This window comes from Equus asinus, chromosome 3, assembly GCF_041296235.1.
Source record: "Equus asinus isolate D_3611 breed Donkey chromosome 3, EquAss-T2T_v2, whole genome shotgun sequence".
NCBI lineage: Eukaryota > Metazoa > Chordata > Mammalia > Perissodactyla > Equidae > Equus > Equus asinus.
The window spans coordinates 130,226,330-130,254,012 of NC_091792.1; the positions used below are offsets into that span (position 1 = coordinate 130,226,330).

The 27,683-nt window shown below is 39.0% G+C and overlaps 1 protein-coding gene across 9 annotated transcripts; it reads left to right on the forward strand.

Annotated features, from left to right (window-relative positions):
* Nucleotides 1–502: 502 nt before the first annotated feature.
* UGDH (UDP-glucose 6-dehydrogenase) lies at nucleotides 503–27,683 on the forward strand. 9 transcript variants are annotated; one of them, XM_070506012.1, is made up of 14 exons: nucleotides 580–861; nucleotides 1,746–1,818; nucleotides 4,352–4,467; nucleotides 6,133–6,301; nucleotides 13,902–14,003; nucleotides 17,370–17,570; nucleotides 17,682–17,879; nucleotides 18,350–18,497; nucleotides 20,616–20,710; nucleotides 22,198–22,328; nucleotides 23,093–23,226; nucleotides 23,634–23,725; nucleotides 23,828–23,938; nucleotides 26,299–27,683. In XM_070506012.1, exons 3-14 carry the CDS (start codon nucleotides 4,448–4,450, stop codon nucleotides 26,407–26,409), a joined length of 1,512 nt encoding a protein of 503 aa, XP_070362113.1. In that variant the 5' UTR covers nucleotides 580–861; nucleotides 1,746–1,818; nucleotides 4,352–4,447; the 3' UTR covers nucleotides 26,410–27,683. The 9 variants fall into 9 exon arrangements, with proteins under 9 accessions (XP_044623638.1, XP_014712704.1, XP_070362113.1 ...); XM_070506015.1 differs by having other exon boundaries at nucleotides 602–861; nucleotides 4,352–4,503; XM_044767703.2 differs by lacking the exon at nucleotides 1,746–1,818 and having other exon boundaries at nucleotides 503–861.

Sequence of the window (27,683 nt, forward strand, 5' to 3'; positions counted from 1 at the left end):
CTCCAGACGTGAGGCGTCTCCTTCCCAGAAGCGGCGATTCGGACAGGATCTGACTAAGCTTTGGGCCGCGGGCCCGGAGGGTGCGGCGAGCGCAGGGGCTTGAAGGGAGTGTCAGGGGATTAAGCCGCTGGCGGGTCTGACCGCAGGGTCTAAGAGAACCAAAGGCCAAGGCCAGCCCTCGAGGCTGCTGGGGAGACCGGAAGGGGGGCGGGGACTTTCCGGTCCCCTCGGGCCGCAGCCCGCCCAGTACCCCCGCAGACCCAGTGTGGCTGACCTGGCCCGCGCACAGCACCACTTCAGCGCCGACTGTCAGCCAGGACGGGGACACAAGGAGGGAAGCGAGGCCAGAAGCCTGAACCGCGGCCTCCAACTGCAGGGGAGACTACAACCCAGCCTCGACGCGGCGGGAGCCCCAACCCACCGCCCAAAGCAAGCCAGCTGCGCACGCAGCTCCGCCCAGAGCCGCTCGCGGCAGGGGCGGGGCCGCTGAGCTGGCCCGAGCGGATTCGCCCAGGCTCGGCCAAGGGCGGGGCATTCGCCGCCCAGCCACGACTAGCCACGCCCCCTCTCCCCGCCCCTGAGCCCTGCAGGAAATAGGGGTGGGCCCGGGCCTAGCGTGGCGGGAGGAGGAGCAGGGATGTGGCGGAGGGCAGAGTCCTGGAGGGCCTGGCTGCGGGGTAATGAAGCCTCCGCCTTCTTGGGCAGAAGCCTTTAAATACGGGCTCGGGCCCGGGGCTCGGGGTGCGGCGCTTGGTAGTCCGAGGGAGGGACGCGCGGCGAGCGGACATCAGGAGGAGCAGGGCACGCGTGCAGAAGCTGCGGTAGCGCGGCCCGGAGCGAGGAGCTGTCCGAGCCGTCGAGGTAGGAGCGGACGCTGCGCTCGGTGCTTGGAAGGGGGTAAGCGCCTTTCCGAAGTTGGCCCCGCCGCCGGGTCAGGATGCTCCTGGGTCCCAGCGGAGTGTGGAGGGAGCGGGGCGGGGTGTGCGCGCTGCTCCTGGTCGCTCCCTGCGCTGGGTCCCGGGCTTCTCCTCTGATGAGCCCGCGTCTCTTCTTTTGGGCTCTGGGCGGGAATCACTTTTGGATCTGCTGCCCTGGGAATCACTTTTGGATAGCTTGGCCTTGTTATTCATGACTTGCGAATCTTCCAGCTGCATCTCTTTCTGTTTTTTTTTCCCACTTTCTGACTTGAAACAAATGAGATTTCCCTGGCGCCTCAAAAAGCCGAACATCCACCGAAGGAAGCGGTCCTCTGGTTAGAGACCCCATTTTGGTCTCAGTCACAGTCTTTTGTTTGTGTTTAGAGTCTGCTCACCTGGGGGGCTGCGGCTTTCCTCACTGGCCGCTCTTCTTAAGAAACCAAAGAGAAAACGAAGCCAGAAAGCCCATTTGAAGGGGAAATCCTAAGATATTCTATCCTGACATCTCTATGGGCTGTCCTGGAGTCCATTGTTGGCCGCCACACCATATAATTGCTTTATTTCATGTCACGGAAGAGCTTTCTTGGGTGCTTCAGGAGATCATTTTTGTATGAGACTTTGAAAAATTCTACCTCTTATATATAGGAAGATGATTGAGTAAGGTTGAGAATTCTGGTATATAGAAAAGAGGGATTCACTGGGAGGGAGCTTTTCACGCGTATACAGAGGAGTAGCTGTCCATTGACTGCCCTCAAAGACACAGTGAGTCTTTTAGTTTCTTCATATCCCCTGAGAAATGGAGAACAGTAGTCTGGTCTGTTTCTTCAGGGGTGTTCTGGAAATGAAAGAGCGTACTGTCTGCTCTGAGATGTGCTTGTCAGTACCCAGCATCTAGTTTAAGGTAAGTGGTAGACAACCCTGACTGAAAGGATCCCATTTCTTCTCCCACTGCTGTACTCCTTTCTCTAACATGAAATTTATGACTAATAACATACTCCATCTTCCCTCTTGCTATTTTCACAGCTTTATAAGATACCCTTTAGATATAATGTTAACACTGTCTCACTGATTAACTTTTTCCCTCACTGATTAACTTTTTCCTGGGTCAGGCATCTGTTAGTATTTAATTTTTGGAAATGACTAAGATGATGTGTGAAGTTGGTGTATCCAGCTATAACGTGCATTGCCTTAGCTGCTGGGTAATTATGAAGAGTGCGCTGAGGAGGGATGGAAGTGGAGGGGTTATATTCAGTTTAGCTTGTAGTAGGACCGTCGCTATTTGTTAGCACACCTTCTGGGTTGAAATATTGGTCTGAATTTATAAAATTTTAGATGAAGAGTAGTTTTGGAACAGTTTGCTATGACTTCCCCAAAATACAGAGGTGAAAACTCGTTACAAACGGACTCATTCAGTAAGCAAACATTCCAGTTTCCCTGACAGCACAGTAGAGGGTCAGAAGGTACATAAAAGTAGAAATAGAAAATGGAATCAGAAGACATCTGTGTCCGGCGAAGTATATTGCTAACACTGTATCAAGCTCCATATTAAAACTTTATTGAAGATATTATTGAGGGCCGCCCAGTGGCGCAGTGGTTGAGTTCTGGCGCTCCCTTTGGCAGCCCAGGGTTCGTGAGTTTGAATCCTGCGTGTGGACCTACCTACTGCTCATCAAGCCATGCTGTGGCGGCATACCCACATACAAAATAGAGGAAGATTGGTTTGGATGTTAGCTCAGGGACAGTCTTCCTCAAGCAAAAAGAGGAAGATTGGCAACAGATGTCAGCTCAGGGCCACTCTTTCTCACCAAAAAAATAAAATAAAAGTTAAAAACAAATTTTTATTGAAGCTTCCAAGTGACAATTTATTTGGACTTGCACAGATTATACATCCAGCTTCTTCAGTAATTTTCCCATTCTCATCTACAAGCCATGCTTCATATGAAATAGCAATGCAGGGATACCCAAAAACACATGCAGTTCTATAATATAGTTTCGTCTGCCATCAATAGTTTGCCCCCAGCTGCTGTATGTAAAGCAAGCTGAATATGGCCTGGAAATCAAGAGGGTAAGAACTAACTCTGGGAAGACATGCTCAAGTTCTACCTAATGAAGAGAGAATCTTAGGATTCTGGGCAATCTCTGCAAAAATACTGTGATCAGCCATCTGACCTAAAGATAGTCAAACAACAGTCTTTATCTCAAAAAGATAGGCTCTTATAGAGAGCTACTCATTCATTCAATAAATGTTTATTGAGAACCATTAGCCTGGGAGCACCTTATTAAACTCTGAACTCCTTGAGCCCAAGAGGTGCATCATGTAGACATTCAAGCCATGTTTATTATATGAATAATAGCAGAACCTGTTCTTGAGATTGAGAGCATAGACTGCCCTAATAACCACTTGGCTGTGGGATTAAGAGGTAACCCCCAAAGATCTTCTGGTCCAAAAATACTTTTGAAATTCCATTTTTTAAGTATTCTGGGTGTATTGGTTTTTTTTTTTTTTTTGAGGAAGATTAGCCCTGAGCTAATATCCACCGCCAATCCTCCTCTTTTTGCTGAGGAAGACTGGCCCTGAGCTAACATCCGTGCCCATCTTCCTCTACTTTATATGTGGGACGCCTACCACAGCATGGCGTGCCAAGCCGTGCCATGTCTGCACCTGGGATCTGAACCGGTGAACCCCGGGCTGCCAAAGTGGAATGTGTGCACTTAACCACTGCGCCACTGGGCAGGCCCTGGGTGTATTGGTTTTAATTAGAGAGGAAGGCTGGCTAGCTGCCCAGTAAGGGTGTTACAGTGTGGTAGTTCTTCAGGTTTTCACAGTTCAGGACTTGATCTTCAGCCTTGCAGATCTGGAAGGCAGATTGCTTTTGTCCCCATGGACCCAGAGTTAGTGAGGCTTTAGGTGCTAACTGATGATGATTAAGCTTAAAAAAGACTGATGGATACATTAGAAACTGTATCTGTCATATTCACTATTGTATCCACAGTACATAGAATAGTAGTGGCTGTTACATGGTAGAGTGTTTAATAAATGTTTTCTGATTCAATTTTTCCCTAAATAAATTGTTAAATACTTTAAAATCAAGACTTATATCAGGGCTGGCCTGGTGGCACAGCGGTTAAGTTCGCACCTTCTGCTTTGGCAGCCCGGGGTTCACTGGTAGGGATTCCGGGTGCAGACATGGCACTGCTTGGCAAGCCGTGCTGTGGTAGGCATCCCACATATAAATATAAAGTAGAGGAAGATGGGCACGGATGTTAGCTCAGGGCCAGTCTTCCTCAGCAAAAAGAGCAGGATTGGCAGCAGATGTTAGCTCAGGGCTAATTTTCTCAAAAAAAAAAAAAGAAGACATATCTCTCTCTGGCCAAATTCTCTGCTATGCCCACACAGTAGATCCTTAAATTGGTAATATTAATTTTTCCTGAAGGAGGAGAAGGGAACAGGCCTGAAGCAAGTTGGAGCAATTTTTCTGAAACCGTATGCCAAGCCTTTTCTCCTGTAGAGGTGGGAACAGCGGCAGTGAATGCTGGAGACACATCTTTGGTAAGCCTGCTCCGGGCTCAGCTGTCCCTCTCTCAGGTGGGCACTTTTCAGGAGAGCATTTCCCTGAGCTGTAGCACTTAGCCATCCCAGTGCAGTCTTTTCCTCCCGTGCGGTTTCTCTTTCTCCTTGTGTATAGGGCATTGGAGGCCTGGAAAGTGGTAAAGGGCAGAACTGAAAAGTAGAAGAAGAGTGAAGGAATGAAAGATGGATGGTTGCCAAAAGTCAATTTTGCTAGGCTCAGGATTTTTGCTGAGGTGAATCTTGGAATCCTAAAAGTTTAATAGAAATATCATATTTTTATGGCTTCACAGTGATAATAAGGAACTCAACCCATTTATTTAGATTATTAAGGAGAGAATCTACCAGGTTTAGCATAGTTTAATATTTCCTCATCAGGACATCCACACAATGGAATGTATAACACAGTGTAACTGTTAAAAAAAAGAGATAGAGGAAATGGACAGGTCTTCAGAATGCCTTAAGTGAAAAAAAGTCAAGTGTTGATAATGTATGTCGTATTCTACGTCCTGGGCAAGGACCTAGCCCCCCTCATCAAAGGACCTAGCGCCACTCCTCGGGCCATTCTGAGGTGGCGTCCCACACAGCACAACCAGAAGGACCCACAACTAGAATATACAACCATGTACTGGGGGGCTTTGGGGAGAAGAAGGAAAAAAAGATTAGTCCCAAAGTCCAGAAATGGGCTCTGAGATTATATTCACTACACAATTTGACTTCAGCAATTTATTTTTAAGTATTTGACAATGATCTTAAACTCAATTTCAGCTTTAATCAGAAACCATGAGATGATTAAAGGAAAGTAATTTCTGTAGTTACCAAAACTGTTACACAGATTTTTTTTTTTTATTAATGTTATGATAGATTACAACCTTGTGAGATTTCAGTTGTACATTTATGTTAGTCATGTTGTGGGTACACCACTTCCCCCTTTGTGTTACACAGATTTTTATTGAAGTAAAACAAAAATACAGAAGAGGGCATATAATGAGTATGGAAAAGTATATAGCTCAGTTTTCACCAGTGAACACACTATCTGTATAGCATAACCACTATACATATCAAGAATTAGAAGAATATTAACAGTAAATCAGAGCCTGCAGTGTATTCTCTCCTAGGCGAAACCCTGGGCCGCCAAAGTGGAGCACGTGAACTTAACCACTCAGCCATGGACTGGCCCCTGGAACTAATCTTAATATCTGTTTTATTTAGCTAAGCCAGTTCCAAGGCTGACCTTTGTACAGCAGCATTTATTTGAGCAAGAATTGCACTGTGGTGTTCACCTTTGAACTTTCCGTCAGCAATCCAAGTTGTCCTAGTGTATTAGAGACCTAAGTAAGGGTTCTTTTACTTCTTAACTTTCTAAATATTAGGTCGTTATCATCTTTGTGGCTCTTCTCCAGTAAATATCAGTTACTATAATTTTTTTCCCGTAAGTTTCATGGTAGTGCAGCCGAGAACAGGCTAAGTCATCCAATCAGAATGTTATTTTTTATTACTATTTTCATAATTCTTAGTGAGTATGAATATAGAGAATCTTTCCAGATATGTCACCTTGACAGTTTTGATGAAGTGTGATGAACATGCAGTGTGATTTCTTTAAATCTTCTGTTTTCAATAGTAGAACAATTACTGTTTCCTTTCTAGTACAATCATGTTTGAAATTAAGAAGATCTGTTGCATCGGTGCGGGCTATGTTGGAGGACCCACATGTAGTGTCATTGCTCAGATGTGCCCTGAAATCAGGGTAACGGTCGTGGATGTCAATGAATCAAGAATCAATGCATGGAACTCTCCTACGCTTCCTATTTATGAGGTAAATCATGGTAAACAACTCTTTGTTTTCTTACTATTTTTGTTAAATAACTTACTATTAATGTAAAAATCTATGATGGCAGCTGATAAGAAATTAAGTGAAAAACCTAGATATGCAATGTTATGGACATTATAATTATTTCAAATGTGCCCAGGGAAAATGACTGGAAAGAAGCATATTAGAATATTAATAATGGTTGTATTAGGAAAGTGAGATTATGGGTAATTTTTTTCCCTTCTCTGTTTTCTCATTTTATCTATTATTATGGTTACCATATTGTAATAGTAAAATTAAAAAGTGGCATTCTGTAAAAATAAAATAAATAAAACTGTGGATGTTTATAACATTGTCATATGTGTATTATATTTTTTGATTGTTATATCAGGCAAACCTTGGATAGATAAATGATGTCTCCCATATTTAGTGTTTAGTATCACAAATTTGCTTAATTGGAATTTTAAAATTTCTGTGAAGTTAGAGAATTTATAATTAGGAAAAATGCTTCTAATTATTTTATTAAGCTACGTGGGTCCCATTTTAAAAAATTTCACTGTAAAATGAGTTCATGATATTATGCTTTTGAAGCCCAACAGAGAAGCATTTGAAAATTTGATGGTAGTCCTTTTTCTCCAACATTAATATAGTCTTCTTTTTTTTTCAGAAAAGCTTTGTTATTTATAAGATATTATCAACCATAGTCTTTAAGTATGTTAGGTCTTTGTAAAGGAAGTCTTTTTTTAAGAAAATTACTTGTTTATTTATTTACTTATTCCGGTAACATTTGTTTATAACACTATATAAATCTCAGGTGTGCATCATTGTATTTCAGTTTCTGTGTAGATTGCATCATGGTCACCACCCAGAGACCAATTACAATGTGCCTACATGTGTACATGCACATGTGCCTAATCACCCCTTTTGTCCTCCTCCCTCCCCCCGTCCCCCACTGGTAACCGCCGATCCAATCTCTGTCTCTATGTGACTGTTTGTTGTTGTTTTTTATCTTCTATTTGTGAGTGAGTTGTACGGTTTTGACTTTCTCCCTCTGACTTATTTCGCTTAGCATAATACCCTCAAGATCCATCCAGGAGGGGAAGTCTTAATCCAGTTTTATCTGTAAGATAAATCTACCTGCTATTTATAGGCATATGAAATATAGAAAACCATGAAAAGCACCCCTTGGGTAGGAGCCACTCAACATCACGGATTTACTCATATCTGAATCAGACTTAGAATAAAAAAAAAATACCATCTGTGTATGGGGTAGTTTCTGTTTGTGCTTTACCTTTTCTTCTGCCAGATGACCTGCCCATAGTGGTTCTTTAAACTCCTCAGTGTTATACCATTTCTTTCCCTGTGATAAGTATAACCTTACTGCTGTATTTGATTTTGGGGAATTTTAAAAAAACATTTTGGAAAGATAACTTGATAGAGTTTTATAGAATTCTGATATCCATAAAAGGGCTGCATGGCATCTGAAACCCTGTAAGCCATATTTATATCCAATTATTCAGTAATTAACTCTGCCAGCAGTGTGCCCTAGTGATAAAAAACAAAGGGCACCCATCAGAATGGCTAAAATTATTGCTACTGACAATACCAAGTGTTGACAAGGATTTAGAGCAATTAGAATTTTATACACTGCTGGTCAGAATGTAAATTGGTACAGTCACTTTACAAAGTTATTCAGTTGTAGTTACTAAAGCTGAAAATATGTAGTCTGACCCGGCAATTCCACTCCTAGGAGTATATCCAATAGTACCTATGTGCACCAAAAGACAGGTAGTAACAGTGCTATTCATAATAGCCCCAAATGGCAAACAACCTAAATGTTAATCAGCAAAAGAATGGATTTGTAAATAATAATATAATCCTACAATTAAATACTCTACTGAATTGAAAATCAATGAAACTACTCCTGCATGCTATAATATGATTAAATTCGCACAAAAGTAATGTGTTGTCAGACACAAAGTAGTACATACTGTGTAATTCCATCTGTGTAAAGTTCAAATATGGGCAAAATTATCTCTGATGATAGAAGTCAGCATGATGGTAATTTGAGGGCTGGTAGTGACTAGGAGAGAACACACTGCAGACTCTGATTTGCTGTTAATGTTCTTCCAGTTCTTCATATGCATGGTGGTTATGCTATACAGATAGTGCGTTCACTTGTGAAAATTGAGCTATAAACTTTTCTATACTAATTATATACCCTTTCTGTATTTTTGTTTTCCTTCAATAAAAATTTTACTTAAAAACAAAAAACAAAGGGTATCCTGAACTAGAAAAAATATATAAACTATTTATAATATATTGGCATTAGACATTTTTCATGGAGAAAACAAAACAAAAAAATCAATTGACCAGGCTTGTTTTCTGGCCAAATTCTTATTATTGATATTACTATTTCCATTATTTGAAATCCGAAACTCTTCTTCCTAAGACTTCAGTGCTTTAAATTTAAAATAGTGTGTTCTACATTGACATTGAACCCAGTTGGGATATAGAGTTAGATTAAGAGAGTTAAGATCTAAAATGATTTCTTTTCCATGTCTTACTTGTTTTTTTCTCAATAACCTACCTTTTAAACAAAGATAGGTTTAAACAAAGATATTTCTTGTTGTTTCACATTTCTATTTCATAAATAAATTTTTTCTTTGAATCTCTTTACATAGAATATAAAAGATTTGAAAGGCTAGCTAGCATTGTGCCCAGTAGAAGCAGTGTCTGAGTTCTAAGAACTCTGAAATCCCATAATTGTATTGACTTTATTTAATGTTTTTAACTATTTGGTCTTTAAAGTCTTATTTTTATCTCATTTTTAATATGTCTACTCCAGAAAATTAGATGATGATAACATAAGCAGCTATTTCAGGTCTGTGCTATTTAGTGTAGGCTACAAAGGAAGTGGGATCTTTTTCCAAAATCCAGCTGGCTTTGGAGGTTAGAAACCTGGCACTGCTACTTTGAAATTACTCTTTGCAAGTGGAATGATTTTCCTCTTAGCAAATAAATGACTTTAGGCTTGTAATTTTCATGTATCTTTCTTAGACATCAGTTGAGAAAAGATACCTGCTTAAGAAATTACAAATCAGAAGAAAATAAGTGATTTTTGTAAAGTTGTGTTTAAAAACAAAAAACAAAAACTTGGGGAAATGGATTGTGTGACCCAGTCATCTATTTTCAAAGATATGTTAGGCCTTTGTCCCATTTTTGTTTCTTTATTTCATGTTGTAAAATGGACTATTCCTGCACATTTCCTTGGCCATATTGGAGATGTGAAATGTTAGGTGAAATGTCAGAACAGGAAGAACTATAAAAGGAGAAAAACGAATGGCAGGTTTAACAAGTTCTCACTCTGGTTTCTGAGTTGCTTTGTGGAGTAGCTTATACATACTGTTACTGGTTGTGATTTTATACTCACCTGCCTTGGACGGGGCGAAGAAATGTTTTTATTTCCAGCGAAAACTGGGATACCGCTGCAATCAACTTCCTTCTGGAAATCTGTATCCTATAATGCATTTTTCAATATACAATGAAATAGATATTTGTTTTCAAGGATATTAGAAGAATCTATGGCATCAGTTTTTCATTGCAAATAACACGTTTTCATGTCAGGTAGTCCCTATTGGTGGCTAATGTTTAACTGATGGCCACTGAAAGAGAAATGATAACTAATACGTAATTATAATATTTAATGTGCTCTTTTGAATACACCGTCTCCTTCAGAGTTGTTCCACCCTCTCCCCATCCACTCGGGGACTCACTGGACTAATTAGAGAAATATTTATGAGGAAAAAGGGTAGGACTTGATTGTTGATTATATAAGAAGGATGAAGAAGAGGGAGGAATCTAGAATGATATCCGTGTTTCGGTTGGATGACTGGGTGCACAGTTGTGCTATTAGTTGTGATAAAAAATGCAGGATGTCGTGACAGTGCTGGGAGGTGAAATGGTGAATTCTCTTTGTTTGGTCCTTTTCGGTTCTAGAGGCTTTGGACATCCAAATAGAGATGTTCAGAGGGCAGTTGGATATATATAAAAGGTTTAGGCAAAGAATTTAGTGCTGGAGATGTAAAGTTAGGATTATGCAGGTAGTAGTTAAAGTCAGAGTGGTTGAACTCTCCCAAGAAGAGCCTGTGGAGAGAACAGAGCCTGGGTCAAGGACAGAACCCCAGACAACTCTAATGTTTGACAGTGGGTGGAGGAGGAAATGCCGTAGAGAAGCAATGAAGAATAGTTCAGAGAAGGTGAACCAAAAACCAGACGAGTTTTAGTAGTGCAAGCTCCATAAAGATGTATATGTCTTGATTATGAGTGACCAACATGGTGACCAGCTCATAGTAGGTGCTCAATAAATATCTGCTAAACGAATGAGTAAGCTGTCAATTATGCCAAATATAGGAGAAATAAGGACTGAGACATTTTCACTAAGTTTGGTACTGTAGGGGCCATTGTAACTTTTGCAAGAACAAGTACAAATGGAGGAGACTGAGGAAGTGAGAGAATGTAGGAAACTTATTTTAAGAAGTTTAATTTAGAAGGAAATAAAGAGTGGTCACTGGAGAGGGGCACAGGGTAAAGGCAGTGATTCTGTTTATTTTTTTTCTAGGTCTGATAAAGGATCAAGCATGTTAATAAACTAAGGGAGACAAATCACATAGAGAAGGAAAGGTCAAAAGCATAGGAAGAAAGGAGCTAATTGATGGAATAAAGTCTAGAAAGATAGCGAAAGGATGGGATCAAAAATGCGAGGGGAGGATTGGCCTTGAAAGCCTCTCCCTCAGAGACTGCGGGGAAGCAAATGAGGATGGGTAAGGATACAGACAGTCTTGTTGGTGTGGACGAGAAATAAGATGACTGACACGTTGGTAATCTCAATTTTCTGGCAGTGGGAAGTAAGATATTCTGCAGAAGATAAAAGGGGTTGTGTTGGGTCAAGTACTTGCAAAAGTGGAGGTTTGGAGCAGTAATCTCAGACTAGAGAGCACAAGTAAAAAGATGATCAGGCCGCATTGGAAACCCAGCTAAATATGCTTAGAATCCATGAGCTTATGTATATTATGGTTCTTTCTAATCTTATAGGCTTATATTTTATAGGCCAAACTATATTCATAAAAAAGTAGTTATTTTTACTGCCTGCTAAGGAAATAGTAATGCCTATCAGATAAACTATGGTAATAAGATATTTAAATTTTTATTCAGAAAATAGTGTAATAGATGTTAATATTTAACGAAACATTTTGTTTTGTTACCATATTTATTGAATAGTCATTGCTTTTCATTAACTTTGTTCATTAAAAAGATAATATAATAACTACATTTTAAAAAACAAAATGGATAATTTGCTTTACTTTTTCTGGGCAAAATAAAAGATAATTTACCCTGTGAAAGGATTAAACTTCTTCCATAAGAAGTACCATATAAATTCTAAATACTAATTATGATAATTGCATAATGAATCTAATAAGAGGTAGAGCCCATATTAACTACTTCTGCATGCATTTTAGAGATCTACAAATATCGCGTTGATTTTAACAGAATATTGTAGTTGTTCATTTGAGGTCTTAGTATAAATTCTGCATTGCTCCAATTTTAGGTTATTTTAATTTAAACATTAGGAGATTATGTATAGGACTGAATTAAATCCTCTCTGCAAAATCCCAACTCCGTAATCTTTCACTCTCATTTTCTAGAACCTAGTCAAAATAACTAAGGAAATGGTTACTGTGACTGGTGACGACATAGTCGTGGTTGTAGTGGTTCATATATTTTGCTGATCTTGTTATACGTTTTAGTTAAATTAATGGAAATTTGAGTTTACATTTTATACTTCTTCTAATTGCTCATGTTAAAAGGCCTCAGAACCATGAAGAAAAAGTGAATTGCCTCTGGATATAATTATAGACCTGTGGCCCCTGAAGTGGCTTTTTACTTTGCTATATAGAGAGTTTTCTAAACGTCCATAATGTTGTGGATGTTGTTTGCACCTTCTCCTCTAAGAAGAGTAAGCTCAATGGTTTATGTCTGTTTTGTTTTTGCTTTTTATTATAGAAACTTTGAGACATGTAGTAAAAGCAGAGAGAATAGTATAATGAATCCCCATGTGCCCATCGCCCTGTTTCAACAGTTTATCAACATGGCCAGTCCCCAGTCCCAGCTACCACCATCCTGTTTATTTATAATTTCGTTCATAAACATTTCATTATGTATCTCTAGAAGATAATAATTGTTTCTAAAACCTAAGTATGTCACCACTATCACTACTAAAAATTTTACCAATTCTTTCTCTTTTTTTAAAAAAGATTTTATTTCCTTTTTCTCCCCAGTCCCCACTACATAGTTGTATATTCTTAGTTGTGGGTCCTCCTAGTTGTGGCATGTGGGATGCCTCCTCAGCGTGGCTTGATGAGCAGTGCCATGTCCGCGCCTGGGATCTGAACCGGTGAAACCCTGGGCTGCCGCAGGGGAGCGCGCGAACTTAACCACTTGGCCACGGGGCTGGCCCCCCAATAATTTCTTTATATCAAGAATTCTTGGGCCGCCCACTGGTGCAGGGGTTAAGTTCACGCATTTGGCTTCAGTGGCCTGGGGTTCGCCGGTTCGGATCCTGGGTGTGCACATGGCACCACTTGGCAAGCCATGCTGTGGTAGGTGTCCCATATATGGAGTAGAGGAGGATGGGCCTGGATGTTAGCTCAGGGACAGTCTTCCTCAACAAAAAGAGGAGGATTGGCACAGATGTTAGCTCACGGATAATCTTCCTCAAAAAAAAAAAAAAGAATTCTTATACATATCCTTCTTCCCACAGTGTATTTGAATCAGAATCCAAGTAACATTCATACATTGCAATAGATTTGTATCACTTAAGTGTCTTTTAAGACCATGATATTTTATCTCTCTTTTCTTCTCTCTCTCTGTTTTTCTCTTCAGTTTGTTTGTTGAAAAAACCGGGTTGTTTATCCTGTAGAAATGTTTACAGTCTGGATTTTGCTGATTGGCCTCGTCTGGTCAGATTTAGACCTGATTTTTTGGGGGGGGAGGGGGTAAGAATACTTTTTAGGTGGTGTTGTACAGCTCAATATTCTTAACAAAACTTTATCTCCTGTTAAATTGTATGGGAAAAGTAACAAAATTTTCAATAGAAATGTTTCTTACAATGGGACTTAGAAAAAATATATATTTATGTATGTATAGAGTAAATATTGACTGTTTCACAACCAGTTGTATGGCCTGAATTCTTGGGTGTAAAAACCTGTGTTCATAATGATGAAGCAAAATCAAATGTTTGCTCGAAATCACAGAAGACCTTGAATTTTCTGATAATTGTGTTGATTCTTACACAGCAATCAGGCACATGGTAAATTATGACACAGCATTAAAATGAACTACTGCTTTAATTGTGGCAAGTTCACTTTTGCTTTATTTACATGACTTACGCTTATGACCTGTGGTATATGACTTTTGATTTTTCAACAAAGGTGTTATTTGAGAACAAGTATAGACCTTTGAATTACAATATAACCTTCTCCTTTAACAAACAGAATTCTTTACTGTTAGATTATCTCATAGGATTGCTTAATTTTTTTCTTTTTAGCCAGGACTAAAGGAAGTGGTAGAATCCTGTCGAGGAAAAAATCTATTTTTTTCTACCAACATTGATGATGCCATTAACGAAGCTGATCTTGTATTTATTTCTGTAAGTATTTTTCTTTGTTATGTGAGTTTTAATGTATTCTTGTTTTTACAGAAGTTTCATTGTATTTTAGTAGTAAATCCACTGATGTTAACTCACAGCGTTACTTAGTGTAGAGTTGTCAGTTGAATTTTGGTTGTCACTGGCTTTGTCCAACACTTCACCAAACCCTATAATCATCTGGTCAAGTATGTCATTTCAGATCATTGAACAGATAAATTCAGAGAAAGGTCTAGTCTGAGATCTAGAATTAGGAAGTGCTGGTAACGTGTGAGCACATGTGGTGATAGGATATATATTTTATCACTTCTTGTTTCCACTGGTTGGTAGAAGTGAAGGAAAGAGGATCAGATAAAGTTCACCTGCAAATTTATAGGCATCTTCAATCTAGATGAATTATGTTCCAAAAGTCATTTTAAATTAATTGTTTGGAACTTGGCATATGTTGGATGGATTATCAGGCTAGCCCAGACACCTTCAGCTTGTAATATGACTACACTATTTTCTCTTTGTAATGAAAAAAAAATAGAACCAATGCTTGGGAGTAAACTCTGGTAATCCAATGTTTAAACCAAGGTAACTTATTTCTTGCTGTCCTGGTAACCATCTACTCAAATATTCTGCTTGTGATGGTAGAGTTATCACCAGTTGGTAGCTGAGCTAGGGTGTTATATGACTCAACACCTTTAAGGCCTTAAGGGATAATGGGAAAGCTGATGGTATGAGTTTTGACTCGGTCCCACGAGGTAAAGGAAAGCAACGCCATGGGGTCCATAGAGGGTAGATGCTGTTGAATTAATTATGCATATTGTTAATGATTGTAAGCTGTTGAATAAGGGTTGTTTTCTCACTGGTGAGACAAAAGCAGTACTGTGAAGACGTGAACTCCAGAAGAAAATGGTAATGAAGACAACGGTAAAACTGTGTTATGAATTCAGTCTCTCTTGTCCTCCTTAATTACTTCTATGACTCACCTACCCATCCTCTTCTTTAGCTTGCAGAAGGTTAGAGTAGAGGCATAGGAAATAAAATATTTTGGAGTAGGTAGGCACTTGGAGAAAATCAAGAAGTTGCATTAGTCCAGCTTTGGATAACCAGAGCCTGGAATGGGAGTAAGGGAATTTTCCTTTGAAATATATTTTAAAAGAATCTATTCTCAGGCTGTAGAGTTCACTGTAGGGTGGTATGGCACAGACAGTTGATGTTACACTTGCCTCTCTGCAGACTTTGTATACCTGTTAGGGTAATTTATTCTGTATAACTCATATCTAGTTCCCATTATTCTGTGGATCAGTTTTTTTCTTTTTTTCTGCTTGTTGGATACTTTTCCTTATGGAAAATATCAATATACAAGAGATGAAGATAATAGTATAATGAACCCCTACTTACCCATTCTCAATTGTCAACAGTTATCATGGCTGATCTTGTTTCATTTACTGTTTCTCTCCCTTTCCTCCTACCCAAGATTTTTTTTTTTTTTGAGGAGGAGGATTAGCCCTGAGCTAACATCTGCCACCAATCCTCCTCTTTTTGCTGAGGAAGACTGGCCCTGAGCTAACATTCATGCCTATCTTCCTCTACTTTATATGTGGGATGCCTGCCACAGCATGGCTTGCTAAGTGGTGCGTAGGTCAACCAGGATCCGAACTGGTGAACCCCAGGCTGCTGAAGTGGAGTGTGTGAACTTAACCTCTGCACCACTGGGCCAGCCCCCCAAGATTATTTTTAATCAAATTCCAGATAGGAATAGTAGTTTTATACAAATCAGTTTTCAATTGTTATCTTAGAGCTCATTTACAAGAGGAAGCCATCTGGTCATCTCTCATCTCAAGCATGTTTCACATTATCCCATCAGCTGTCTTTGCCCTTCCGTACTCCATTGCACCCTGACTTCCGTGCCCAAGTCTTTTCTTAGTTTTTGTTCCATGCACATAAACAACTTTTTCCTCCTGATTTTCATACCTCAATTCAATCTTCAAGTTTTGACTAATTTTGCCTTGATTTGTTTATTTAGTTTCCCATTAGGTTATGAGTGTCAAGAGAAGAGAATTGGTACTACTTACCATGGTTCAAAAATTATTCCTATATAGAATTTTAGACTTTTCAGAGTACTTTTACTTTTATCAGTGTTATAAAACTCGTGTGTTAGACTTTAGAGAGTGTGTTGTGCTCATTTTCCAGTGAGATCGTTGAGGCAAATGCAGCCATACTTCTCCATGGCTGCATGATATAGTTAAGTCAAAACTAAATGCCTAGACTCTGGACTCGTGATTTATTTTCCTTTCTATTTGATAGTCTTTGTCTACATAGTATTCTGTATCCTGAAGATGCTGGATAATTTCTAGCTTTAATGAGCCAAGAAAGCATTTGTGAATGATACTGCAAACATTTTTTAAAAGCTGTTGATATAGGTCTATAAAAAAGAAGAGTAAAAAAGGAGTGTAAAGTTTAGTTTTAAAGACCATGATAATATATTACATACAATAAAGAGAGGAGGGGCCCGTCTGGTGGCGCAGCAGTTAAGTGCGCACATTCCGCTTCAGCAGCCTGGGGTTCATCAATTTGGATCCTGGGTGCGGACATGGCACTGCTTGGCAAGCCATGCTGTGGTAGGCGTCCCACATATAAAGTAGAGGAAAATGGGCATGGATGTTAGCTCAGGGCCAGTCTTCCTCAGCAAAAAGAGGAGGATTGGCAGCAGATGTTAGCTCAGGGCTAATCTTCCTCAAACAAACAAACAAACAAACAACAAAGAGAGGAAGAAGAGAAAACATACATTTCATTTCAGACTGTGAACTTCTAGAGGATGAGAACTGTTTCATTTGTCTTTATATCTCATTCATCTGGTTTTTTTTTCTTCTTCTCCCCGAAGCCCCTCAAGGACATAATTGTGTATTCTAGTTGTGAGTGCCTCTGGTTGTGCTATGTGGGACACCACCTCAGCATGGCCTGATGGGCGGTGCCATGTCCACACCCAGGATTCGAACCAGCGAAACCCTGGGCAGCTGAAGCGGAATGTGCGAACTTAACCACTCAGCCACGGGGCTGGCCCTCCTTCATTCATCTTTATATATATATCTATCCAAGGGCTTAGGTTGGAACCTGCCTGGCCTGGTATCTGACACATACATAGTAGTTTCTCAACAAAAATTTATTGAATGAGTTCTCCAGATGCTTCAAGTTGTTCCTTTTAGTGATCATATTTATAAAATGTCTTATTTCCACATAGCTAATAGAGGGTTAACTCAGGGCTACTGATAATAGTTAACTTCCCAATTGACTAGTTAATTGATGGTCTGGGCATATCTTGAAGTCACTGAATGGATATCTCACAGATATTCTGTTCTTAATCTCGTATACTTTCATCAGGTGAACACGCCAACAAAAACCTATGGAATGGGGAAGGGCCGTGCAGCAGATCTGAAGTATATTGAAGCTTGTGCTAGACGCATTGTGCAAAACTCACATGGGTACAAAATTGTGACTGAGAAAAGCACAGTTCCCGTGCGGGCAGCAGAAAGTATTCGTCGAATATTTGATGCGAACACAAAACCCAACTTGAATTTACAGGTATTAAAAAGGGAAGCATTAGAATCTGGCTCTTCTTATGTAGCTATCAATACCTTAAAGTTGTCCATAATTAATTCTAGCTTAAAACTTTCCTTTGCATTGGGATTCTAGGTACTGTCTAACCCTGAGTTCTTGGCAGAAGGAACGGCCATCAAGGACCTAAAGAACCCAGACAGAGTACTGATTGGAGGGGATGAAACCCCAGAGGGCCAGAGAGCTGTGCAGGCACTGTGTGCTGTATATGAGCACTGGGTTCCTAGAGAAAAGATCCTCACCACTAATACTTGGTCTTCAGAACTTTCCAAACTGGTTGGTACATAACATTCAACTCTCCATTAAATTTAAAGCCAAGGCGTGATTTCTCTTAAGCCTAATAAGCTACATAGATACTTTCTTAATATTGATAAAAGACATGCTTTTGAAGATAATTTACTTGTACATTATGAGATATTTTTCACAAGGGGGATCAATTATTACAGCATAAAATATTCTAGAAAATTCTAAAATTTTAATAAAATGTAAGATAAAACAAAGGGTACATTAAAATAGTAATTTTGAAAATCACTCTTTCCCTTCTTTTACCCTCTTTCTTAATCATCTTTCTTCCCTAATTTAAAACATTTCCCCTTACCAACTCATCCACTGCCTCCTCAAATTAAGCCCATCAGTCGCTTTTGTAGCTCCCTTGGTAATTTGTATCAACTCAGTGAAATATAATCCAGATGGATAATATTGCTATTTTAACCCATCGTGCTTTTCTTTCTTTCTTTCTTTTTAAGGCAGCAAATGCTTTTCTCGCCCAGCGGATCAGCAGCATTAACTCCATCAGTGCCCTCTGTGAAGCAACAGGAGCTGACGTAGAAGAGGTGGCAACGGCCATTGGAATGGACCAGAGAATTGGAAATAAGTTTCTGAAAGCCAGTGTTGGTAAATTGAAATTTTTCTGTGCATAAAGTGGGTTCATTTAGCTAGATCCCCAATCTTAAATAATGATTAAAGTAATCATTCCATTTTTCATGTGATCTTGAGCCTATTACGGACTTTCTAAGTGAGGAAATAATTCAGTGTACATTGTTTAATGGTTACTGACTGATTAGTATGATAAACATGTTTCAGTGTTTTAGGAGAAATAAATTAGTATTTAGTTAGAACATTTAGGAAGAGTAAGTTTGGGAGACCAGATAGGAAATAATTCGAGTAACACCTTATTGAAGCCAGTAGTAAGAAATTCTCTATCATTTGCTTTTCCTACTAATATTTGTTTGGAAATGTGGCCTTGGTGAAATATAGTTGATCCTCATTATTTGTGGATTCTGTATTTGTGGATTAGCCTACTCACTAAAATTTGTTTGTAACCCCAAAATCAATACTTGTGGTCATTTGCAGACCTGAACAGAGCAGAAAAAATTTGAGCCCTCTGCCACACACATTCCCAGCTGAAGCTGAATAAGACAGTGCTCTTGCCTCTTGCTTTCAGCTCTCATACTTGTTTTCAGCTCTTTTTGTGGTTTATTTAATGCCGTATTTCTCACATTTTCGTGCTTTTTGTTGGTATTTCACTGTTTAAAATGGCCCCGGGTCTACTGCTGAGGAGCCAGAAGGCTGTGGTGTGCCTTATGGAGAAAACGCACGTGGCTGGATAAGCTTCGTTCATGCATGAGTTACAGTGATGTTGGCTGTGAGCTCAACGTTAGTGAATCAACTGTATATATTAAATAAGGTGTCTTTAAACAGAAACATACATAAAACAAGATTACATATCAATTGGTTGAAAAACTATGAGCAGAAGCTCACAGGAACCTAACCTCGTACTTCCGCTAGAAGCAATGCTTCAATATTTGCTAATTCAGTGTTTATGACAATTTTGTAGAACATAACTAGTGGGTCTAATGAGAACTAACTATATATTTGGATATAAGTTAATAAGGTCGATGTAAAGGTAAATAGAGTCTTTTATAGACTGAGACATAGGCAGCCCTTCCTTGTGTCTCATGGCCTTATGCCATTTCTCAATACTGGTTTCCCTGGCCTTTTCTGTGTTTTTGATATTTTTTTCTAGCTACCATTTAATAAAAATAGCTACTACTGAAGGCATATTATGCACCGTGTTCTGAACCAGCACTTTATATATCTCGTTTATTAATCCTTTTAACCTGTTACAAAGGTGCTGATATTTCCTTTTTAGAGGTGATTGAGGATCAGGGAAATTTTTGCAACTTGCTCAAAGTCATACAGCTAATGAGTGCTGGGTGTTTCTAACTCAAAGCCCATACAACCCTCAGTGTACACTGCATTGCACTAGAACAGGGGTGGACAAACTATGGCCCCCTGGCCAAGCTAACCCACAGCTTGTTGTTGTAAATAAAGTTTTATTGGAACATAATGCTCTTTTAATTACATGTTGTCTGTGACTGCTTTCTAGCTGCAGAGGCAGAGTTGAATAGTTGTCCTGGAGACTATATGGCCCACAAAGACTAAAATATTTACTATCTGGCCCATAAAAGTTTGCCAGCCCTGTGCTAGAGTTAGTGATGTGGGGGCAGTATACCAGATGAATGAGGGAAAAAATAGAAAACATAGCCATAATGAAACTTTAGCTAGAAAATTGTTTGGAAATTATTTATAGAATTGATTAGTCGATTGCAAAGATCACACAATTTATAGACTCACTAATTTTTCAACATCCGAATTTTATTAAAAATATTAGCATAGGCCGTCTGATTTAGTGTGACAAAGAAATTTATCAGGGCCCGGCCCCGTGGCCGAGTGGTTAAGTTCTCGTGCTCCACTGTGGCGGCCTAGGGTTTTGCTGGTTCGGATCCTGGGCGCGGACATGGCACTGCTCATCAGGCCATGCTGAGGTGGCATCCCATATGCCACAACTAGGAGGACCCACAACTAAAAATACACAACTATGTACCGGGGGGCTTTGGAGAGAAAAAGGAAAAATAAAATCTTCAAAAAAAAAAAAAAAAAAAGAAATTTATCACTTGATTCAGTTGTGTGCTTCCCTAAATGAAAATATTGTCCTTTTTTTTTCTTCAGGTTTTGGTGGGAGCTGCTTTCAAAAAGATGTTCTGAATTTGGTTTATCTCTGTGAGGCTCTGAATTTGCCTGAAGTAGCTCGTTACTGGCAGCAGGTATTAATCTTTCTAGTCAACAACTTATGATTAACTTCTAATTAAAACATGTCACCCTTTGTGAAATGTTTCTGATAGGATTTATTTATTCCAGGAACTCAGCTATGATCATATTCAATTTTGTTTATTTTAGGTTTATTTATTGGACTTCTGTGTTTTTAATTTGTCTTTTTTGCTAATCAACTGTGATAGAAGTTTCTGCTAAACCAGTATTTCTTCTAATTTTATAACTAAATTTGCTTCCAGAGTAAAACAAGAACTATTACTCTTAATTATAATTCTTCTCTATCTTGAAAAGCATGGAATCAAAATCAGGGAAGAACCTGTATTGTAATGCTTTCACGTGTTTAGCGTGTGTTGATATTTGTGTTGTCCCTTTGAGATTCCCAGAGCTAAAATTAGAGACCTTTCCCAAACTGGAAGCAGAGTTAACATTTATTGAGTGCTTGCTCCGGGCAGGCACTCTTTTAAGCACTTTGCATGTAGTATCTTAGTACTCATCACTAATATTATCCCCCATTTATAGATGACGGAGCCGAGGCTTAGGGGCATTAAGTAATTTGTCCAAGATACCAGCCAGTATACCTACCTTTCCCAAATATTTTTTTCCCCAAGTTTATAGTTTTTTGGCAGTGGATGGGAATGTAAGGAAATGCATATTTTTTAGGCAAATGTACACTTTTAAGTTTATTTCACTCAATCCGGCATGATGGCTTTATCCTACTGTCCATCTTGGGGAAAAGGCAGATAAAGCCTCGATTTTCCAACACTTTGGACTCATTTCCCAAACTCACAGGGTTTGAGACAGCCCCTAGAAGCTTAGAGCCTTTAAAAATAAAAAAGTCTTTTTCCTTATATTCATCTGGTCAGCAATATGAAGTCTTGTTTATAAACTCTTAGGAGAGTAACAGATTAGGTGATCAGAGACTTTTACTCTTATAACAGTTAAAAACTTTGCCAAATGTGTGTGGGGTTTTGGTTCATCGGAGGCACTGTGACTGTACACTGTTTGACTGTTCTTTGTCTACTTTCTCCTCACGCTCAATCTTGGTGAGGGGTCGGGGGGAAGCATATGAGGGAGTACTCTGGGATTTGGTTGCTTACATCCTGCTTCCACAGGGTTTGGAGAATTTGGCTCAGGAGAAGAGTTTTCTCTGTGCCTTATTTAGGATGGCCTCAGAGCTGGACCTCAGATGGGGTTGAAACGTAGCTGTGCTCCCCATCTTTACATCCATCCCAGCCCGATGCATGGAAAGTTAAGCCAAATGGAAATTAAAATTTTCAGGATGGCTTTAAGGAAAGGGGGGTGGGTAATTCTTTTTTTTTTTTAACCTGTAGATACAAAAGAGCTTGGTTAATCTTTGCCTCCTGTTAATTTATAAGGCTTATATTCATACAGTAGTACTCACCATAAAACTCTGAGCAAGGCATGGCACAAGCTGCACCTCTTTTAACCGATCATCGCGTAATTGTCCATGTCATTGCAGGTTATAGATATGAATGACTACCAGAGAAGGAGGTTTGCTTCCCGGATTATAGACAGTCTGTTTAATACGGTGACTGATAAGAAGATCGCTATTTTGGGGTTTGCATTCAAAAAGGACACCGGTGATACGAGGTATCAGTTCTTTAAAATATTTCAACCCCTTTGAGAGTGTTAACACCTCCTCTTATCTTGATTTTTGATTGGTGGATATGTGTGTGAAACACAGGTCTGTATATAGTATAAACAATAAAAATAAAGTGAACATCCATATCCTCACAGAAATAGAATCTCACCTGTATATGAAACCCCTAGGTATTAAAAATATATGCCATTTAAAAGTTTAGCAGGGAGGAGGGAGGTGGGAAGAGTGAAATAGGGGGTAAGAGGTGCAAACTTCCAGTCATAAAATAAATAAGCCATGAGGATGTAATGTATAGCAGAGGGAATATAGTCAACAATATTTTTGGGGGGCCAGCCTGGTGGTGCAGCTGTTAAGTGCGCATGTTCCGGTTTTCAGTGGCCTGGGGTTCACCGGTTCGGATCGCGGGTGTGGACATGGCACTGCTTGGCAAGCTATGCTGTGGTAGGCGTCCTACGTATAAAGTAGAGGAGGATGGGCATGGATGTTAGCTCAGGGCCAGTCTTCTTCAGCCAAGAGAGGAGGATTGGCGGCAGATGTTAGCTCAGGGCTACTTTTCCTCAAAAAACAAAACAAAGCAATATTGTAGTAACTATATGATGACACATGATTACTAGTCTTATCAGGGTGATCATTTTGTAATGTAAATAAGTGTCAAATCACTATGGTGTGCATTTGAAACTAATACAATATTGTATTTCAACTGTACTTCAATAAAAAAAACAGCTCAGCAATACTGATTTTTTTTTTCCTTCAGAGAATCTTCTAGTATCTATATTAGTAAATATTTGATGGATGAAGGTGCACACCTCCATATATATGACCCAAAAGTACCGAGGGAACAAATAGTTGTGGATCTTTCTCATCCGGGAGTTTCAGAAGATGACCAAGGTAAGGCTTTGAGTCTCACGAATCACTTTGAATATAGGCTCCAACACTTGTTTGTTCTCTAGAAAGCTTTGGTTGTTCAGTTTGTATCATTTATATCTTTGGTAGGCCCGCTTTTCAACCCCGTTACTCGAAAATTAAACTCTTAGGCGTTGTTTCGTCAACTTTGTTCTGAAGTGATGAGCTGTGGATTGGTCTAGTGATTTTTCCTACATATTCTTCAATCCTCAGAGGTTCCAGGAAATGCTTCAAGGTTGGGAGTTCTCCAGGCCCCCATCACTACCCCACTCACACTTCAACCAGACCATTCCATTTCTGTCAGACCCTCAACGCCTGCAATCCTGGTGTTAAAATGCATCATTTCAAATAACTCCTTTCCTATTGCCAATTCTTTCTTGCTGTTGTTACAGTGTCCCGACTTGTGACCATTTCCAAGGATCCGTATGAAGCATGTGATGGTGCCCATGCTGTTGTCATTTGCACTGAGTGGGACATGTTTAAGGTGAGGTGACAGAAATGGTATTAAGGACAATTTTAGAGGTGTCCTAGTATCAGTTGGGGTTGTGTATGTGTTCTAACTGTTCTTTTGGTTCTGTCTTTACAGGAATTGGACTATGAACGCATTCATAAAAAAATGCTGAAGCCAGCCTTTATCTTTGATGGACGACGTGTCCTGGATGGGCTCCACAATGAACTACAAACCATTGGCTTCCAGGTAACCATGATCCTGGACTGGTTTTGTTTCATTTGTTTGGTCATTTGCTTTTTAATGGTTTTGCATTTTAGAATTTTAATATTTCCTTATTTAGCAATAACATAACTCTGGAGTAACTTGACTATGGGTCAGTTTTCTGGGAAGTATCTATGGGATTTTTGTAACTATTTCACCCTCTCCTTAAATTTATGATCTAAAGGTTATTTCAGTGTTATATAACAGTAATATAATATCTAGGAAGTCGTCAGTTGCCTATCATAGAGGGACAAAATGTGCCCTGCCTTACCTCATATCGTAAGGATCAAGTAGGAAATATGCCATTTTTTTTTTTAACTTTTTTCCTGGAGCCACTGATGCTGCTTTCCTGAACTGTCTGCAACACACCAACCCCCTCAGAGGCTGGGTTGCTTATTCCTATATGAAAGCTTTGAAAACTGCAAAATGCAATACATTTGTCCCATGTTGGTATAGGATGCTGCAGCTTCTGAGTGCTCAGCACTGTCCTGTGCTGTGAGAGGTCTGAATGGAAAGCATGAGAGCTTCAGTGGTACTGGCCCTCTTCTAATTCAAGCTTTGTCAATTAGTTATGGAATGTTTAGAGAGCTGACAGGAACCTCGACCTAGAATAGTGCATTTATATGTTGCATCTATTTCAATTCTACCAGGGGTCCCAAAAGTATTAATAAGAAGACACTACTTTCCATTTCCTCGGAGCAGTGTGTTGGGGGTGGGAGGCTCTGGGAGGTTGGTGAGGATAAAGAAATATGCCAGGAGATTGCTGTCACCATAGTTCTGGAGCAGAACAGAGAGGGGCTGTGTTTAGAGCTGGCTATGGGCGTCTGCTCAGCACCAGCTGTCAGGAAGAGGTATCGATAAGGTCTCATCTACTGTTCAAAATACACGATATAGTTCTCTTAACCTGTCACCGACTTGTTGAAGATTCATCTTACTTAGAATTTAGTGCCCACTTCTCATTCATGAGTTTCTCTTGCAGCAAGGATCAAATGGCATCCTTGTCTATTAACACTCCAACAAGGACCTTAGGGACTCTTCTATTCCACCCCTCCATAGTGAGTAACTTCATGACTGTTTTTCCCAGTCATGACTTAAAATTCAGCAATGTTATTTTTTTAAAGATTATTTACAAGGCATAGACAAATTTTCTGTCATTCCTGTTTTACTCACCTAAGAGAGAAAGTATGTAAAAAGATATATATTTAAAATGAGTTTGAGTTCTTCTACGTTAACTTTTCCTAGTAAGGTTTAAAAAAACATTAGCAGGGGCCGGCCCCGTGGCCGAATGGTGGAGTTCATGCGCTCTGCTGCGGCGGCCCAGGGTTTCACTGGTTTAGATCCTGGGCATGGATATGGCACTGCTCGTTAGGCCATGTTGAGGCAGCATCCCACATGCCACAACTAGAAGGACCCACAACTAAAATATACAACTATGTACTGAGGGGATTTGGGGAGAAAAAGCAGAAAAAAAAAATTAGCAATGGAATCACTAAATAAAGAGAATTTGTAAGTCACTAAATAAGACAACTGGTTAATACAAAGTAGAAGCCCTTTCTTTGTGGTACATGTCAGAATTAAATATCAATTTTTAATTTAAAAGACATTTATGAAAATCGTGTAGTATATTTATCTCTGCTGTAGATAAACTTATGACTATTAAAGAAGCAATGTCTTTAAAGATAAGATTGATGATTTGGGATATTTGGGAAAAAGTTTAAAATGTACTATGCAGAAAAAAATTGACTATCAATTATTTACTGAAGGCTGACTTGTATGCCAGACACTGTGCTGAGCGCTTTATCTAATTTGGTTCTTACCACAACCCTTTGAGGTAAGTGGTAGTAATACCATTTACAAGCAAGGAAGTAAGACCTAGAGAGTTTAGGATTCCAACTGGGGCCTTTCATACTCTGAAGCCTGAACTCCTGAAAACTATGCTATTACAGCTTATGCATGGTTTTTAGAATAAAGGAAATGGACATGAGAATAGAATATGAGACAGAATGTGAATTAACTGGAATCTAGTCTGTTAATTGCTTTCGTATATGCTACTAAAAAGTAGTGGCGTGTGAACTCTGAGAGGGTCTGGTGTTGGGAGTGGCAGGAGTTAGAGGGTCTAGATATGAATATGAAAAGTGTAGTGTAGATTGACTCTGAAACATAAAAAATAGAGAAGGATCCAAAGATCTTTCATAGCAACCCAGACAACCTGAGAAACTTTGTCTGCTTTTAAAAAGAAAAAATATTCTAGGTTTTCTCCCTTATTATACTTCATTATAGAGTTTTTATATTTATGTATTATAATTGTTAATATTTTTCTTTCCAAATCCATTTTGTTTTCCTAGATTGAAACAATTGGCAAAAAGGTGTCTTCCAAGAGAATTCCATATGCTCCTTCTGGTGAGATTCCAAAGTTCAGTCTTCAGGATCCACCTAATAAGAAACCCAAAGTGTAGACATTGCCATTTTTATTTGTAATTTTTTTGGTACTTCAGAATAGCAAATATCTATCTCATATTGAATGGTAAATGAACCAAGTGTTTTTAAGGAAACAAAACTATTTTTTTAATAATCAAATTTATACTAGCTATGTGGGAATTAGCATATCTGTTAATTATGAATCTAGAATATTTTTTACATATTTTTATAATATTGTTACCTCAGTGATTGGATGAGTGGCAAATAATCATGTTGGTTTTAATGGTGTCAATTTTTGTAAGATAAAAATTAAAGTTCAAACACTTTTTACTTTACAAAATATCCATAAGCAGCACTTTAATATTACATTGTAAACGGAAAGGTACTCTTCGGTTTTTCTGATCATCAGTTTATTTACCTGTCATTGGATATGTATTTTAAACCATGAAATTGCTATGCTAAATACTGCGCTAAAGGTGTTAACCTTTTAGAAAGTGTTATGGAGACTTAGAGGTTTCTGGATTTATGGGTAAGATGTTTTCCAAGCCATTTCTTGTCTTTCTGAACTTAGAAGGAGGATGCAGTGGACAGAATAAGGCCTTGTGTGCTTTTTTTCTTTCTTTCTTTGTATATGCTCAGAACATTTTTCCTGTGCTTCCATAACCCTCCAAGTACGGTTTGGTTAATGTTGCATTGCTCCTCTTGTTTTAATAAACTGTGTTGTTGGTTTTTTAGCCCCAAAAGATCACCATTACTCATTTCCAGTCAACCTGAATGAGATTAAAAGGCAATTTTTTTAACATGAAGAGAAAAATCAGTAGTATGGTCTATTTTATTCCTCTTCACTTCTCATTTTTCCTCATTGATCGTTATTTTTTTAGTCCAAGAGCCAAAAATATTTGTTACCTTGACTTTGCATTTTTATTTTACTCATTGCAATTTTTTCCCTTTTTCTTTAAATAAGAAAACCAATAGAATCTCATGTATGAATTTAAAGACGTTGACTTTACAAATTATGGATAGCATAATTTCTAAAATAAGAATTTTTGTGTATTTCCATCTGCTTTTTTCTTGTCTCTTGTTGACTTCTATTTGATTGTTTTCTCTTGTATTTTATCATTATTGACATATGGCAGATGTCCATTTGCTGCTTATGCTCTGCTGGGAGGGTACAAACTGAGTGACACAGATACAGGCCTCATTCTTGAGGAATTTTGCAGTTCAATAAGAATACACAGGCAAATACAAAGATGACACAGAGACGTCGTCTGTACAGATACAAATACATAAATAAAATATTCTGCATCAACAA

What these genes read in the sequence shown, in the direction of transcription:
- UGDH (XM_044767703.2), top strand. Translation starts at nt 4,448, where the DNA reads ATGCTGGAGACACATCTTTG. An exon ending in GTTTCTGAAAGCCAGTGTTG is followed by an intron (nt 18,498 to 20,615) that starts GTAAATTGAAAT and finishes TTTTTTCTTCAG; the next exon opens with GTTTTGGTGGGAGCTGCTTT. An exon ending in AAGGACACCGGTGATACGAG is followed by an intron (nt 22,329 to 23,092) that starts GTATCAGTTCTT and finishes TTTTTCCTTCAG; the next exon opens with AGAATCTTCTAGTATCTATA.